Raw genomic sequence first — 15,189 nt, forward strand, 5'->3', positions numbered from 1 at the left:
GGGTATTGGTTCCCAACAGTAAGGAATGAAGTTGTGGACTCTCCCTGCCTTTGGAAAGAAAACACAATTTATGCTTACCAGATAAATTCCCTTCGTTCCTGGCAGGGAGAGTCCACGACCCCGCCTGTTCGTTTAAAAAAATAATAATTCTGGCACCTCTATACCCTAATGTTTCTCCTGCTTTTCCTTGTTACCTCGGCCAAATGACTGGGGGGATAGGCGAAGTATGAGGGATAAGTATAGCCTTTGGCTGGGATGTCTTAGCCTCCTCCTGGTGGCCAGGTGCTGATATTCCAAACAGTAAGGAATGAAGTTGTGGACTCTCCCTGCCAGGAAAGAAAGGAATTTATCTGGTAAGCATAAATTTTGTTTTTGCCTTCCTGGACAATCAATATAAGTTCATAGCTCTTCCGTTTGGTTTAGCTACTGCTCCAAGGATTTTTACAAAGGTTCCAGGAGCGCTTCTGGCTGTGGTCAGACAGGGGATTACTGTGGCGCCTTACTGGGACCATATCTTGGTTCAAGCGCCATCTTCTTATTTAGCAAAATCTTATACAGAAAGACTGCTCTGGTATCTTCGATCTCATGGTTGGAAAGGGAATCTGGAAAAAGAGTTCTCTCATTCTCAGCATAAGGGTGTGTTTCCTAAGAATCACAATAGACTCTGTTCATATGAGCTTTTTCCTCTCGGATCAGCGACAAAAAAAGCTGCAGACGGCTTGTGGTCTATTGCAATCTTCCCTTCGGTGGCACAATGCATGGAAGGGGTAAGTCTCATAGTAGTGGCTTTGGATACTATTCCATTTGCTCACTTTCATCTGAGACCTCTACAGTTATGTATGCTTAGTCAATGGAATGCAGATCACTCAGACCTATCTCAAGTAATCTGTCTAGACCTTCTGACGAGGGAGTCTCTTTCCTGGTGGCTATCTCAGGAACATGTTTTCCATGGCAGATGTTTCCTGCATCCTTCTTGGGAGATTATAACTACGGACGCAAGTTTGGCAGGCTGGGGTGCTGTCTGGTGTCCTCTGAGGGCTCAGGGAATCTGGTGTTCAGAGGAAGTATGGAAAATATAAACAAACGCAGAACAACTTGATTCAAGTGAAAAATGTAATAATATGAAATAGCGCAAAATAAAATAGACTTACAAGCAAGTCTAGCAGTAAAAACGTCTGAGTCATCCCCCAAGTGGAAGCTGGTCCATGCACAGAATTATGGTTATGCTTGCGAGTAGAAACTGTAGTTCTTCTGACCCCTCTCTAGCGTTTCTCATTCACTTGACACAGACAGCTCCTTCCAAGCAACAAACTTCCTATTTCCCTTAACACGTTTCTTTTGCCGCTGGGCAGACTTCGTCAGAAGGTGTAGGAGGCATGTGTAAATATTTATGACATTGCCTCTATTTATATGCGCTTCTAGCGTGAAACAACTGGGACATTTACTATTTTAAAAAAATTAAATAAAAAGTGTATATAAAAAGTAAATATAAAAAGCCTTTATATATTATATGTAATACACTGATTGATGCCAATTTTTTTTTATAATACATAATACTTTTTTGACACATAGTTATTAAATGTAAATTCTTTAGAGCTTCTATCCTAACAACATACGATATGAAAATCAGAACTGAACACATTATCACTCCAACATGAAACAATCTACAGTCAAATCAATTTTTAAAGTTTAAAACCATGCCATTAATTTTAAGGGGCATGCATTGGTGTATACTGTATTATTTGCAAGCCAAATTCTCCCAATCTATACCCAAGATTTAAATTCTTTTTTAAAATATTTAAAAAAAAAATTTTTTAAAGATTCTAAAAAGAACTAAAAATGGAAAAATATTCATTTCCAAGGTATATAAGCAATACATTGTATCAACAAAACCAATCTAATGGTGTGCATACTCAAATATGTCCATTTCAAATTACAATATCCATATACTAAAAATATTGGGAAAATGAGACTTACAGGCCCATTTATCAAGCTCCGTATGGAGCTTGAAGGGCCGTGTTTCTGGCGAGTCTTCAGACTCGCCAGAAACACAACTTATGAAGCAGCGGTCTAAAGACCGCTGCTCCATAACCCTGTCCGCCTGCTCTGAACAGGCGGACAGGAATCGCCAGACATCAACCCGATCGAATACGATCGGGTTGATTGACAGCTCCCTGCTGGCGGCCGATTGGCCGCGAGTCAGCAGGGGGCTGCGTTGCACCAGCAGCTCTTGTGAGCTGCTGGTGCAATGTTAAATGCGGAGAGCGTATTGCTCTCCGCATTTAGCGAGGTCTTGCGGACCTGATCCGCAGTGTCGGATCAGGTCCGCAAGGCCTTTGATAAATGGGCCTGTATGTGAGCATATTTATCTGTAAACATATACAGTATTCCTATCTTTCAGCATTATCTATGTTGCTCTCTCTTCGGCTGGGTACAGTAAAGTCAAGTAAATTTTTAGCGACTAGTGATATATTGTTTACTGATGGCAATCATGCCTTTTTGATATATCTTGTCAACCCCTTTGGTTGTAGGGACTCCAACTGCTTGTATCCAATCTATCGGCTAGATTACGAGTTTTTATCGGTAAGGCTTGCGGGGCTAACGCTCCATTTTTTCCCACCGCTCCCTTAAGCCAACGCTGGTATTACAGGGTTTTTTAAACCTGGCGTTAGCCGAAAAAAGGTGAGTGTAGAGCAAAATTTAGCTCCACATCTCACCTCAATACCAGCGTTGCTTATGGTAGCTGTAAGCTGGCAAAAAGTGCTCGTGCACGATTTCCCCATAGGAAACAATGGGGCTGAGCTGGGTGAAAAAAAACCTAACACCTGCAAAAAAGCAGCGTTCAGCTCCTAACGCAGCCCCATAGTTTCCTATGGGAAAATAAAAAATATGTCTACACCCTAACATGAACCCCGAGTCTAAACACCCCTAATCTTACACTTATTAACCCCTAATCTGCCGCCCCCGACATCGTCGCCACCTGCATTATACTATTAACCCCTATCTGCCGCTCCGGACACTGCTCCAACATCGCCGACACCTACATTATAGTTATTAACCCCTAATCGCCCCCCCCCCAACGTCACTGCAACTATATTAAATTAATTAACCCCTAATATGCCGCCGCCAACGTCGCCGCCACTATAATAAAGTTATTAACCCCTAAACCTAAGTCTAACCCTAACCCGTTTAACATCCCCCTAATTTAAATATAATTTAAATAAATCTAAATAAAATAACTACAATTAAATAACTTATTCCTATTTAAAACTAAATACTTACCTATAAAATAAACCATAAGATAGCTACAATATAACAAATAGTTACATTGTAGCTAGCTTATGATTTATTTTTATTTTACAGGCAACTTTGTATTTATTTTAACTAGGTACAATAGTTATTAAATAGTTATTAACTATTTAATAACTACCTAGCAAAAATAAGTACAAAATTACCTGTAAAATAAACCTAAGTTACAATTACACCTAACACTACACTATAATTAAACTAATTACCTAAACTACCTTCAATTAATTACAATTAAATAAAATAAAATAAATTACGGAAAAACCCCCCCACTAAATTACAGAAAATAAAAAAAGAATTACAAGAATTTTAAACTAATTACACCTAATCTAAACCCCTTAATAAAATAAAAAAGCCCCCCAAAATAATAAAAACCCCTACCCTATACTAAATTACAAATAGCCCTTAAAAGGGCCTTTTGCGGGGCATTGCCCCAAAGTAATCAGCTCTTCTACCTGTAAAAAAAAAATACAATACCCCCCCCAACATTACAACCCACCACCCACACACCCCTACTCTAAAACCCACCCAATCCCCCCCTTAAAAAAACCTAACACTAACCCCCTGAAGATCACCCTACCTTGAGCCGTCTTCACCCAGCCGGGCACAAGTGGTCCTCCATACGGCAGAAGTCTTCATCCGATCGGGGCAGAAAAGGTCCTCCAGACGCAGAAGGCTTCATCCAGGCGGCATCTTCTATCTTCATCCTTCCGGAGCGGAGTGGGTCCATCTTCAATCCAGCCGACGCTGAGCATCCTCTTTAAACGAAGTTCTAACGAAGAATGATGGTTCCTTTAAATGACGTCATCCAAGATGGCGTCCCTTGAATTCCGATTGGCTGATAGAATCCTATCAATCAATCGGAATGAAGGTAGGAAAAATCCTATTGGCTGATGTAATCAGCCAATCGGATTGAAGTGCAATGCGATTGGCTGATCCAATCAGCCAATAGGATTGACCTTGCATTTTATTGGCTGTTCCAATCAGCCAATAGAATGCAAGGTCAATCCTATTGGCTGATAGCATCAGCCAATAGGATTTTTCCCACCTTAATTCCGATTGGCTGATTTTTTAGTAATTTAGTTTATTTAATTTAATTGTAATTAATTGTAGGTAGTTTAGGTAATTAGTTTAATGATAGTGTAGTGTTAGGTGTAATTGTAACTTAGGTTAGGATTTATTTTACAGGTAATTTTGTACTTATTTCAGCTAGGTAGTTATTAAATAGTTAATAACTATTTACTAACTATTCTACCTAGTTAAAATAAATACAAACTTACCTGTAAAATAAATATAAACCCTAAGATAGCTACAATGTAACTATTAGTTATATTGTAGCTAGCTTAGGGTTTATTTTATAGGTAAGTATTTAGTTTTAAATAGGATTAATTTATTTAATTATGTTAAATTAATTTCGTTTAATTTAAATTATATTTAAGTTGGGGGGGGTTAGGATTAGACTTAGGTTTAGGGGTTAATAAATTAATTATAGTAGCGGCGACGTTGAGGTCGGAAGATTAGGGGTTAATAAATGTAGGTAGGTTTCAGTGACGTTGGGGGGGCAGATTAGGGGTTAATAAAATTTAACTAGTGGTTGCGATGTCTGGTCGGCAGATTAGGGGTTAATAATTGTAGGTAGGTGGCGGCGACGTTGGGGACGGCAGATTAGGGGTTAATAAATATAATGTTGGGGGCGGCGATGTTAGGCCAAGCAGATTAGGGGTTCATAGGTATAATGTAGGTGGCGGCGATGTCCGGTCAGCAGATTAGGGGTTAAAAAAATGTTATTTTAGTGTTTGCAATGTGGGGGGGGGGCTCGGTTTAGGGGTTACTAGGTAGTTTATGGGTGTTAGTGTACTTTGTAGCACTTTAGTTAAGAGTTTTATGTTCCAGCGTTAGCCCATAAAACTCTTAACTACTGACTTTTAAATGCTGTAGGAGTCTGGACAGGAGAGGGTCTACCGCTCACTTCTTCCAAGACTCGTAATACCGGCGTTGGGCAAGTCCCATTAAAAAGATAGGATACGCAATTGACGTAAGGGGATTTGCGGTAGACTCGAGTCGTGGAAGAAAAGTGAGTGGTACACCTGTATCTGTCAGACTCGTAATACCAGCGGGCGTTAAAAGCAGCGTTGGGACCTCTCAACGCTGCTTTTTAAGGCTAACGCCAAACTCGTAATCTAGGCGTATGATTTTAACTCTGGTAGGGCATTATTTGTAATATTGTAATGTTCAGATACACTATGGGCTAGATTACAAGTGAGGAGCAAACGGTTTTCTCGATACATTTTCATTTCGCTGATATTACAAGTTTAGCGAAATTGCGATTGCTAGCGCAATCGCCTTTTACACTTCAATCCTTTTTGCATTCTAAAAGTTGCGGTTAACTGGTTTCCGAAACTAAAATGTTGCACAAAACACTTCAAAAATACATTACAAATTACACTTACACTCATAAATAAACTATTAACCCTTAAACCGCCATCCCCCCACATCGCAAAGGATCTAAAAAAAATAATAACCCCTAAACCACCATCCCACCCACATTGCAAAGTACCTAAATAAACTATTAACCCCTAAACAGCCATTCCCCACAACGCAAATTTATAAACTATAATCTAAACCCCCTAACCTAACACCCCCTAACTTAACCCAAATTAAAACACCCCTAAATTTACTAAAACAATCCTTTAAAAACAAAACAAAAAACTTACCTGTAAAATTAATGAAAAACCTAATCTAAGTTTTAAAAATAAAAAAATAACATTACTAAAAAAGAAACTAACATTACACAAATTAAAAAAAAATAACATTACAACAAAAAATGTAATCCTATTCTAATACCGCCCCCCCCCCCCAAAAAAAAATCCCAAAATAAAAATTAAAACTATTTTAAAACTAAACTGCCAATAGCCCTAAAAAAGGCCTTTTGTAGGGCTATGCCCTAAAGCGATGTTAGTTTATAACTTTGAGGGGGGATAGCGATTTAGGGGTTATTAGTTCTATTTAGTTATTGCGATGTGGGAGATGGCAGTTTAGGGGTTAATAGTTTATTTAGGTTCTTTGCAGTGTGGGGGGATGGTGGTTTAGGGGTTAGTAATTTATTTAGCTACTTTGCGATGTGGGGGATGGCAGTTTAGGGGTTATTAGGTTGGGGCTTATGGTAGGGTGTTAGTTTTTTTTTTCTTCATTGATTTCTATCACATGCACACGCACGTGAAAACTAAAGTTAGGATTTTTGTGCTTTTTGGGTTACCGCTAGCGCAAAATACGTTTTTTGGCAACTTGTAATACCAGTGCAACCCCTAAAAGCTCAAAAAGCTTAACGCTTGCGCAAAAAAAACCCAAATACAGCGCCACTTGTAATCTAGCCCTATATGTTTCAACTTTATTTTAAATATTGTAGATATGTTCACTAAATCTAGTTCACATATGCCTTTTTGTTCTACCAATGTAGATCATGCATTTGCATGTTAACATGTATACTACATGCGTTGTATGACATGAAACGCTATGTTTTATATTGTAATGTTGGGTACCAGCAAAATTTGTGAATGTGTCTGGAATTAGTGCACATTCCACCCGTGCAGTGTCCTCTTCCTGGGCCTTCAAAAATAAGGCGTTAGTTGAACAGATTTGTAAGGCTGCTACTTGGTCCTCATTGCATACTTCACAAAATGTTACAAATTTGATGTTTTTGCCTTAGCAGAGGCGTCATTCGGGAGAAAGATTCTTGAAGCGGTGGTGCCTAGTTCTTAGGACTGCCTTCTCTACCTTTCGCTCCCTATTCATGTATTCCGTGTCCTCTACAGCTTGGGTATTAGTTTCTTAATAGGTAATGAATGAATTCAGGGACTCATACTGCCATTAGAAAGAAAACATAAGTTATGCTTACCTGATAAATTATTTTCTTTCTTGGCAGTGAGTCTACGAACTTGCCCTGAATTAATGTAGCGGCGGCAGTCTTTGCCACCTCAATACCCCTTGTATCTCTAGTTTTTCTTTTCCTCGGCTTGAACTACTGAGAGAGTAGGTGAAGTAGAAGGGATATGTAAAGCCTTGTTGGTAGTGTCTTTGCCTCCTCCTGGTGGCCTGTTAAAGTATTTCCCAATAGGTAATTAATTAATTTGTGGACTCTCACTGCCAAGATAGAAAATAATTTATCAGGTAAGCATAAATTGTGTTATCGCAAGAGCGATATTTGCGCTCCACTTAGTAACACAAGTTAGCCTCATTCTCAGGCTATGAGACATGGCAGAGAACCTAGTGTAGCGAAGGGGGTAAGTCGTGCAGTAATGGGCAGCAAATGTTATATGACACATACATATATATGTATACAAGCATATACATAGATATTTACAGGGAACACACAGTGCCCCACAACCGCACACATTTTTTTTAATAATGAATAACATATACTTTATTTTGCGGCACTTTTGGAAAATTAACCAGAGATCTGGTCTCTGGTTAATTTTCGAAATGCTAATTGCTACTGTAGTAGTGGCTGGTTATTTATTGAGCGCCTGTAAATGGGAGAATTTGTCTGTTTTACGGGCACGCAATTAATTAGCACTCCACTTGTAATCTAGCCCATAATCATTAAAAACTTTGACCTTTACTTTTTCAAGTGTAGGTTCATGTTAATTTTTCATTTATGCTTTTTATTTTCTCTTAGCTTACCCTGTTAAGTGTATGCTCCCAAGTGCTCTTGGACCATGCACTGAATGGACAACTCGCTGGTACTTTGTTTATGATGTTGGACAGTGCAATCGTTTTTGGTATGGTGGCTGCAAAGGAAATAGCAACAACTTTGTTACAGAGGAGGAATGCATGAGTTCATGTCCACAAACCCCAAGAAGGGTTGCTGGAAAAACAGAGTATAGGTACCGCCACAGGGTAATGAAATGGGATCGTATGACACACCTGCAACCTGGTGTTCATGATGAGGACCAACAAGGTAAAGATCAAAATGAACATCATCGTGCAGGGATGGTCAAAACACTTGATCAAGATCACGAAGGCCGCATTGTAGCTGGACAAGGATGGGAAGATAGTAGTACTGGTCAAAGAGGATTTGGTGATTTGAATGGACAATCAAGGACTGAATTTAGACAAAAAGAGACACCATCCCACCACTCCTCAATTTACAGGTACCCAGGGTCTAATTTAATGGGAAATTAAACCCAAATGCAATTTTAAGCAACTTTCTAGTTTACTCCTATTATCAATTTTTCTTCCTTCTCTACGTATCTTTATTTGAAAAAGGACTGTATGCTAAGGAGCTGGCCCATTTTTGGTTCAGCACCCTGGCTTGCTGATAGGTGGCTACATTTAGCCACGAATAAGCAAGTGCAATGCAGGTTCTGAACCAAAGATGGGCCGGCTCCTTAGCTTCTTTTTTTTTTTTTTTTTTCAAATAAAGATAGCAAGAGAACGAAGAAAATTTGATAATAGGAGTAAATTAGAAAGTTGCTTAAAATTGCATGCTCTATCTGAATCATGAAAGTTTAATTTTGACTTTAGTGTCCCTTTAAGGAGAAAATATAACTGCATGTTAAATAGGATAGATTACGTGTGGTGCATTAGTGCATGAATAATATCGGGTTGTCGTTGCCGTTTACGCACAAGTTAAATTCCGCTCGTATTACAAGTTTAAAGTAAATGTGAAAGCATGAGCGTAATCACGATTTACCCTAGAATGATTACCGAGACTCAGAGCTCTGGCTAACTGCTTGAATAAAAAGTAGCACAAAGCACATAAAAAAATACATTGCAAAGTACAGTTACAATCATAATAGCACTGCCTGATAAAAATTATTTAAAAATAAAATTTCAATAAAAAGTTATGAGGTCTAAGGTGTTAGAAAAAACATAGAGATACATACATATACATGTCTATGTATGTTTATATGTGTGTATAGATGTATTTATATGTGTATATATGTATTTACAGACATAAATACGCATATTATAAACACATATATATGTCTATATTTGTATACATATGCATTAACCCATTAGTGACCAGACCATTTTTAAATTTTCCTACCGTTAAGGACCAGGGCTATTTTTACATTTCTGTGGTGTTTGTGTTTAGCTGTAATTTTCCTCTTACTCATTTACTGTACCCACACATATTATATATCATTTCTTCTGTTATGTGTGATCAGTCCACGGGTCATCATTACTTCTGGGATATAACTCCTCCCCAACAGGAAATGCAAGAGGATTCACCCAGCAGAGCTGCATATAGCTCCTCCCCTCTACGTCAGTCCCAGTCATTCTCTTGCACCCAACGACTAGATAGGATGTGTGAGAGGACTATGGTGATTATACTTAGTTTTTATGACTTCAATCAAAAGTTTGTTATTTTAAAATAGCACCGGAGCGTGTTATTACTTCTCTGGCAGAGTTTGAGGAAGAATCTGACAGAGATTTTTTACTATGATTTTAACCGGAGTCGTTAAGATCATATTGCTGTTCTCGACCATCTGAGGGAGGTAAAGGCTTCAGATCAGGGGACAGCGGGCAGATGAATCTGCATTGAGGTATGTGGCAGTTTTTATTTTCTGAATGGAATTGATGAGAAAAGCCTGCCATACCGTTAAAATGACATGTATGTATACACTTCAGTATTCTGGGGATGGTATTTCACCGGAACTACTGTGTTAAAGGTCACTAATCCTTTTAATAACTATTCTCATGTTAAACGTTTTTGCTGGAATGTAGAATCGTTTACATTGCTGAGGTACTGTGTGAATAAATATTTGGGCATTATTTTCCACTTGGCAGTTTTTTTGCTTTAATTGTGACAGTTTCGTTTCTCTTCACTGCTGTGTGGGAGAGGGAGGGGCCGTTTTTGGCGCTCTTTGCTACGCATCAAAAAATTCCAGTCAGCTACTTTTATATTTCCTGCATGATCCGGTTCATCTCTGACAGATCTCAGGGGTCTTCAAACTTCTTTGAAGGGAGGTAAATTCTCTCAGCAGAGCTGTGAGAATTCTTATAGTGACTGTGTATAAAAAACGTTGTTTTGTTTTCTTATGTACAAATTTAATTAGTGTTGTTTTTTACTAATGGGAACAAACCTTTGCTAAAAGTTGTGTTGTTTTAAAGTTTGATGCAATAACTGTTTTTCAGTTCATTATTTCAACTGTCATTTAATCGTTAGTACCTCTTTGAGGCACGGTGCGTTTTTTTGCTAAAAAAGTTTATAACCAAGTTGTAAGTTTTTTTTTTGCTAGTGTGTTAAACATGTCTGACTCAGAGGAAGATATCTGTGTCATTTGTTCCAATGCCAAGGTGGAGCCCAATAGAAATTTATGTACTAACTGTATTGATGCTACTTTAAATAAAAGTCAATCTGTACAATGCGAACAAATTTCACCAAACAGCGAGGGGAGAGTTATGCCGACTAACTCGCCTCACGCGACAGTACCTGCATCTCCCGCCCGGGAGGTGCGTGATATTTTGGCGCCTAGTACATCTGGGCGGCCATTACAGATAACATTACAAGATATGGCTACTGTTATGACTGAAGTTTTGTCTAAATTACCTGAACTAAGAGGCAAGCGTGATCACTCTGGGGTGAGAACAGAGTGCGCTGACAATGCTAGGGCCATGTCTGATACTGCGTCACAGCTCGCAGAGCATGAGGACGGAGAGCTTCATTCTGTGGGTGACGGTTCTGATCCAAACAGATTGGACTCAGATATTTCAAATTTTAAATTTAAATTGGAGAACCTCCGTGTACTACTAGGGGAGGTCTTAGCAGCTCTCAACGATTGTAACACTGTTGCAATACCAGAGAAACTGTGTAGGTTGGATAAATACTTTGCGGTACCGGCGAGTACTGACGTTTTTCCTATACCTAAGAGACTAACTGAAATTGTTACTAAGGAGTGGGATAGACCCGGTGTGCCGTTCTCACCCCCTCCAATATTTAGAAAGATGTTTCCAATAGACGCCACCACTCGGGACTTATGGCAAACGGTCCCCAAGGTGGAGGGAGCAGTTTCTACTTTAGCTAAGCGTACCACTATCCCGGTGGAGGATAGCTGTGCTTTCTCAGATCCAATGGATAAAAAATTAGAGGGTTACCTTAAGAAAATGTTTGTTCAACAAGGTTTTATATTACAACCCCTTGCATGTATCGCGCCGATTACGGCTGCGGCAGCATTTTGGATTGAGTCGCTTGAAGAGAACCTTAGTTCCTCTACGCTAGACGACATTACGGACAGGCTTAGAGTCCTTAAACTAGCTAATTCTTTCATTTCGGAGGCCGTAGTACATTTAACCAAACTTACGGCTAAGAACTCAGGATTCGCCATACAGGCACGCAGGGCACTGTGGCTAAAATCCTGGTCAGCTGATGTTACTTCTAAGTCCAAATTACTTAATATACCTTTCAAGGGGCAGTCCTTATTCGGGCCCGGTTTGAAAGAAATTATCGCTGACATTACGGGAGGTAAGGGCCACGCCCTACCTCAAGACAAGGCCAAAGCTAAGGCTAGACAGTCTAATTTTCGTCCCTTTCGGAATTTCAAAACAGGAGCAGCATCAACCTCCACTGCACCAAAACAGGAAGGAGCTGTTGCTCGTTACAGGCAAGGCTGGAAGCCTAACCAGTCCTGGAACAAAAGCAAGCAGGCCAGGAAACCTGCTGCTGCCCCAAAGACAGCATGAACCGAGAGCCCCCGATCCGGGACCGGATCTAGTAGGGGGCAGACTCTCCCTCTTCGCCCAGGCCTGGGCAAGAGATGTTCAGGATCCCTGGGCACTAGAGATCATATCTCAGGGATACCTTCTAGACTTCAAATTATCTCCCCCAAGAGGGAGATTTCATCTGTCAAGGTTGTCAACAAACCAGATAAAGAAAGAAGCGTTTCTACGCTGCGTACAAGATCTGTTAACAATGGGAGTGATCCATCCGGTTCCGTGGTCGGAACAAGGACAAGGGTTCTACTCAAACCTGTTTGTGGTTCCCAAAAAAGAGGGAACTTTCAGGCCAATCTTAGATTTAAAGACTCTAAACAAATTCCTAAGAGTTCCATCGTTCAAAATGGAAACTATTCGGACAATCTTACCCATGATCCAAGAGGGTCAGTACATGACCACAGTGGATTTAAAGGATGCTTACCTTCACATACCGATCCACAAAGATCATCACCGGTATCTAAGGTTTGCCTTCTTAGACAGGCACTACCAGTTTGTAGCTCTTCCATTCGGATTGGCTACGGCTCCAAGAATCTTCACAAAGGTTCTGGGTGCCCTTCTAGCGGTACTAAGACCGCGAGGGATTTCGGTAGCTCCGTACCTAGACGACATTCTAATACAAGCTTCAAGCTTTCAAACTGCCAAGTCTCATACAGAGTTAGTTCTGGCATTTCTAAGGTCGCATGGATGGAAAGTGAACGAAAAGAAGAGTTCTCTCTTTCCTCTCACAAGAGTTCCATTCTTGGGGACTCTTATAGATTCTGTAGAAATGAAGATTTACCTGACAGAAGACAGGTTAACAAAACTTCAAAATGCATGCCGCGTCCTTCATTCCATTCAACACCCGTCAGTAGCTCAATGCATGGAGGTGATCGGCTTAATGGTAGCGGCAATGGACATAGTACCTTTTGCACGCCTACACCTCAGACCGCTGCAATTATGCATGCTAAGTCAGTGGAATGGGGATTACTCAGATTTGTCCCCTGCTCTGAATCTGAATCAAGAGACCAGAAATTCTCTTCTATGGTGGCTTCATCGGCCACACCTGTCCAGGGGGATGCCATTCAGCAGGCCAGACTGGACAATTGTAACAACAGACGCCAGCCTACTAGGTTGGGGCGCTGTCTGGAATTCTCTGAAGGCTCAGGGACTATGGAATCAGGAGGAGAGTCTCCTCCAATAAACATTCTGGAATTGAGAGCAGTTCTCAATGCCCTTCTGGCTTGGCCCCAGTTAATAACTCGGGGGTTCATCAGGTTTCAGTCGGACAACATCACGACTGTAGCTTACATCAACCATCAGGGAGGGACAAGAAGCTCCCTAGCAATGATGGAAGTATCAAAGATAATTCGCTGGGCAGAGTCTCACTCTTGCCACCTGTCAGCAATCCACATCCCGGGAGTGGAGAACTGGGAGGCGGATTTCTTGAGTCGCCAGACTCTTCATCCGGGGGAGTGGGAACTTCATCCGGAGGTCTTTGCCCAAATACTTCGACGTTGGGGCAAACCAGAGATAGATCTCATGGCGTCTCGCCAGAACGCCAAACTTCCTCGCTACGGGTCCAGATCCAGGGATCCGGGAGCAGTTCTGATAGATGCTTTGACAGCACCTTGGAACTTCAGGATGGCTTATGTGTTTCCACCCTTCCCGCTGCTTCCTCGATTGATTGCCAAAATCAAACAGGAGAGAGCATCAGTAATTCTAATAGCACCTGCTTGGCCACGCAGGACTTGGTATGCAGATCTAGTGGACATGTCATCCTGTCCGCCTTGGTCTCTACCTCTAAGACAGGACCTTCTGATACAGGGTCCATTCAAACATCAAAATCTAACTTCTCTGAAGCTGACTGCTTGGAAATTGAACGCTTGATTTTATCAAAACGTGGTTTTTCTGAGTCGGTTATTGATACCCTGATTCAGGCTAGGAAGCCTGTTACCAGAAGGATTTACCATAAAATATGGCGGAAATACCTATACTGGTGCGAATCCAAAGGTTACTCCTGGAGTAAGGTTAGGATCGCTAGGATATTGTCTTTTCTACAAGAAGGTTTAGAAAAGGGTTTATCAGCTAGTTCATTAAAGGGACAGATTTCAGCTCTGTCCATCTTGTTACACAGACGTCTGTCAGAAAATCCAGACGTCCAGTCCTTTTGTCAGGCTTTAGCTAGGATCAAGCCTGTGTTTAAAGCTGTTGCTCCACCATGGAGTTTAAACTTAGTTCTTAACGTCTTACAGGGTGTTCCGTTTGAACCCCTTCATTCCATTGATATAAAAATGTTATCTTGGAAAGTTCTGTTTTTGATGGCTATTTCCTCGGCTCGAAGAGTCTCTGAGTTATCAGCCTTACATTGTGATTCCCCTTATCTGATTTTTCACTCAGACAAGGTAGTTCTGCGTACTAAACCTGGGTTCTTACCTAAGGTAGTCACTAACAGGAACATCAATCAAGAGATTGTTGTCCCATCCTTGTGTCCAAATCCTTCTTCAAAGAAGGAACGTCTTTTACACAATCTGGATGTAGTTCGTGCCCTCAAGTTCTACTTGCAGGCAACTAAAGATTTTCGCCAAACTTCTTCCTTGTTTGTCGTTTACTCTGGACAGAGGAGAGGTCAAAAAGCTTCTGCTACCTCTCTCTCTTTTTGGCTTCGTAGCATAATACGTTTAGCCTATGAGACTGCTGGACAGCAGCCTCCTGAAAGAATTACAGCTCACTCCACTAGAGCTGTGGCTTCCACTTGGGCCTTTAAGAATGAGGCCTCTGTTGAACAGATTTGCAAGGCTGCAACTTGGTCTTCGCTTCATACTTTTTCCAAATTTTACAAATTTGACACTTTTGCTTCTTCGGAGGCTATTTTTGGGAGAAAGGTTCTTCAGGCAGTGGTTCCTTCTGTATAATGAGCCTGCCTATCCCTCCCGTCATCCGTGTACTTTTGCTTTGGTATTGGTATCCCAGAAGTAATGATGACCCGTGGACTGATCACACATAACAGAAGAAAACATAATTTATGCTTACCTGATAAATTCCTTTCTTCTGTTGTGTGATCAGTCCACGGCCCGCCCTGTTTTAAGGCAGGTAAATATCTTTTAAATTATACTCCAGTCACCACTTCACCCTTGGTTACTCCTTTCTCGTTGATTCTTGGTCGAATGACTGGGACTGACGTAGAGG

General features: G+C 40.7%; 1 protein-coding gene across 1 annotated transcript in view; it reads left to right on the forward strand.

Annotated features, from left to right (window-relative positions):
- PAPLN (papilin, proteoglycan like sulfated glycoprotein) overlaps positions 1 to 15,189 on the forward strand; it is a 517,238-nt gene that overhangs the window by 252,645 nt on the left and 249,404 nt on the right. The window contains 1 exon segment of the mRNA XM_053697785.1: positions 7,982 to 8,456. Within this exon segment, the coding sequence (XP_053553760.1) occupies positions 7,982 to 8,456 (475 nt within the window).

The sequence above is a fragment of the Bombina bombina genome, chromosome 1, assembly GCF_027579735.1.
Source record: "Bombina bombina isolate aBomBom1 chromosome 1, aBomBom1.pri, whole genome shotgun sequence".
NCBI lineage: Eukaryota > Metazoa > Chordata > Amphibia > Anura > Bombinatoridae > Bombina > Bombina bombina.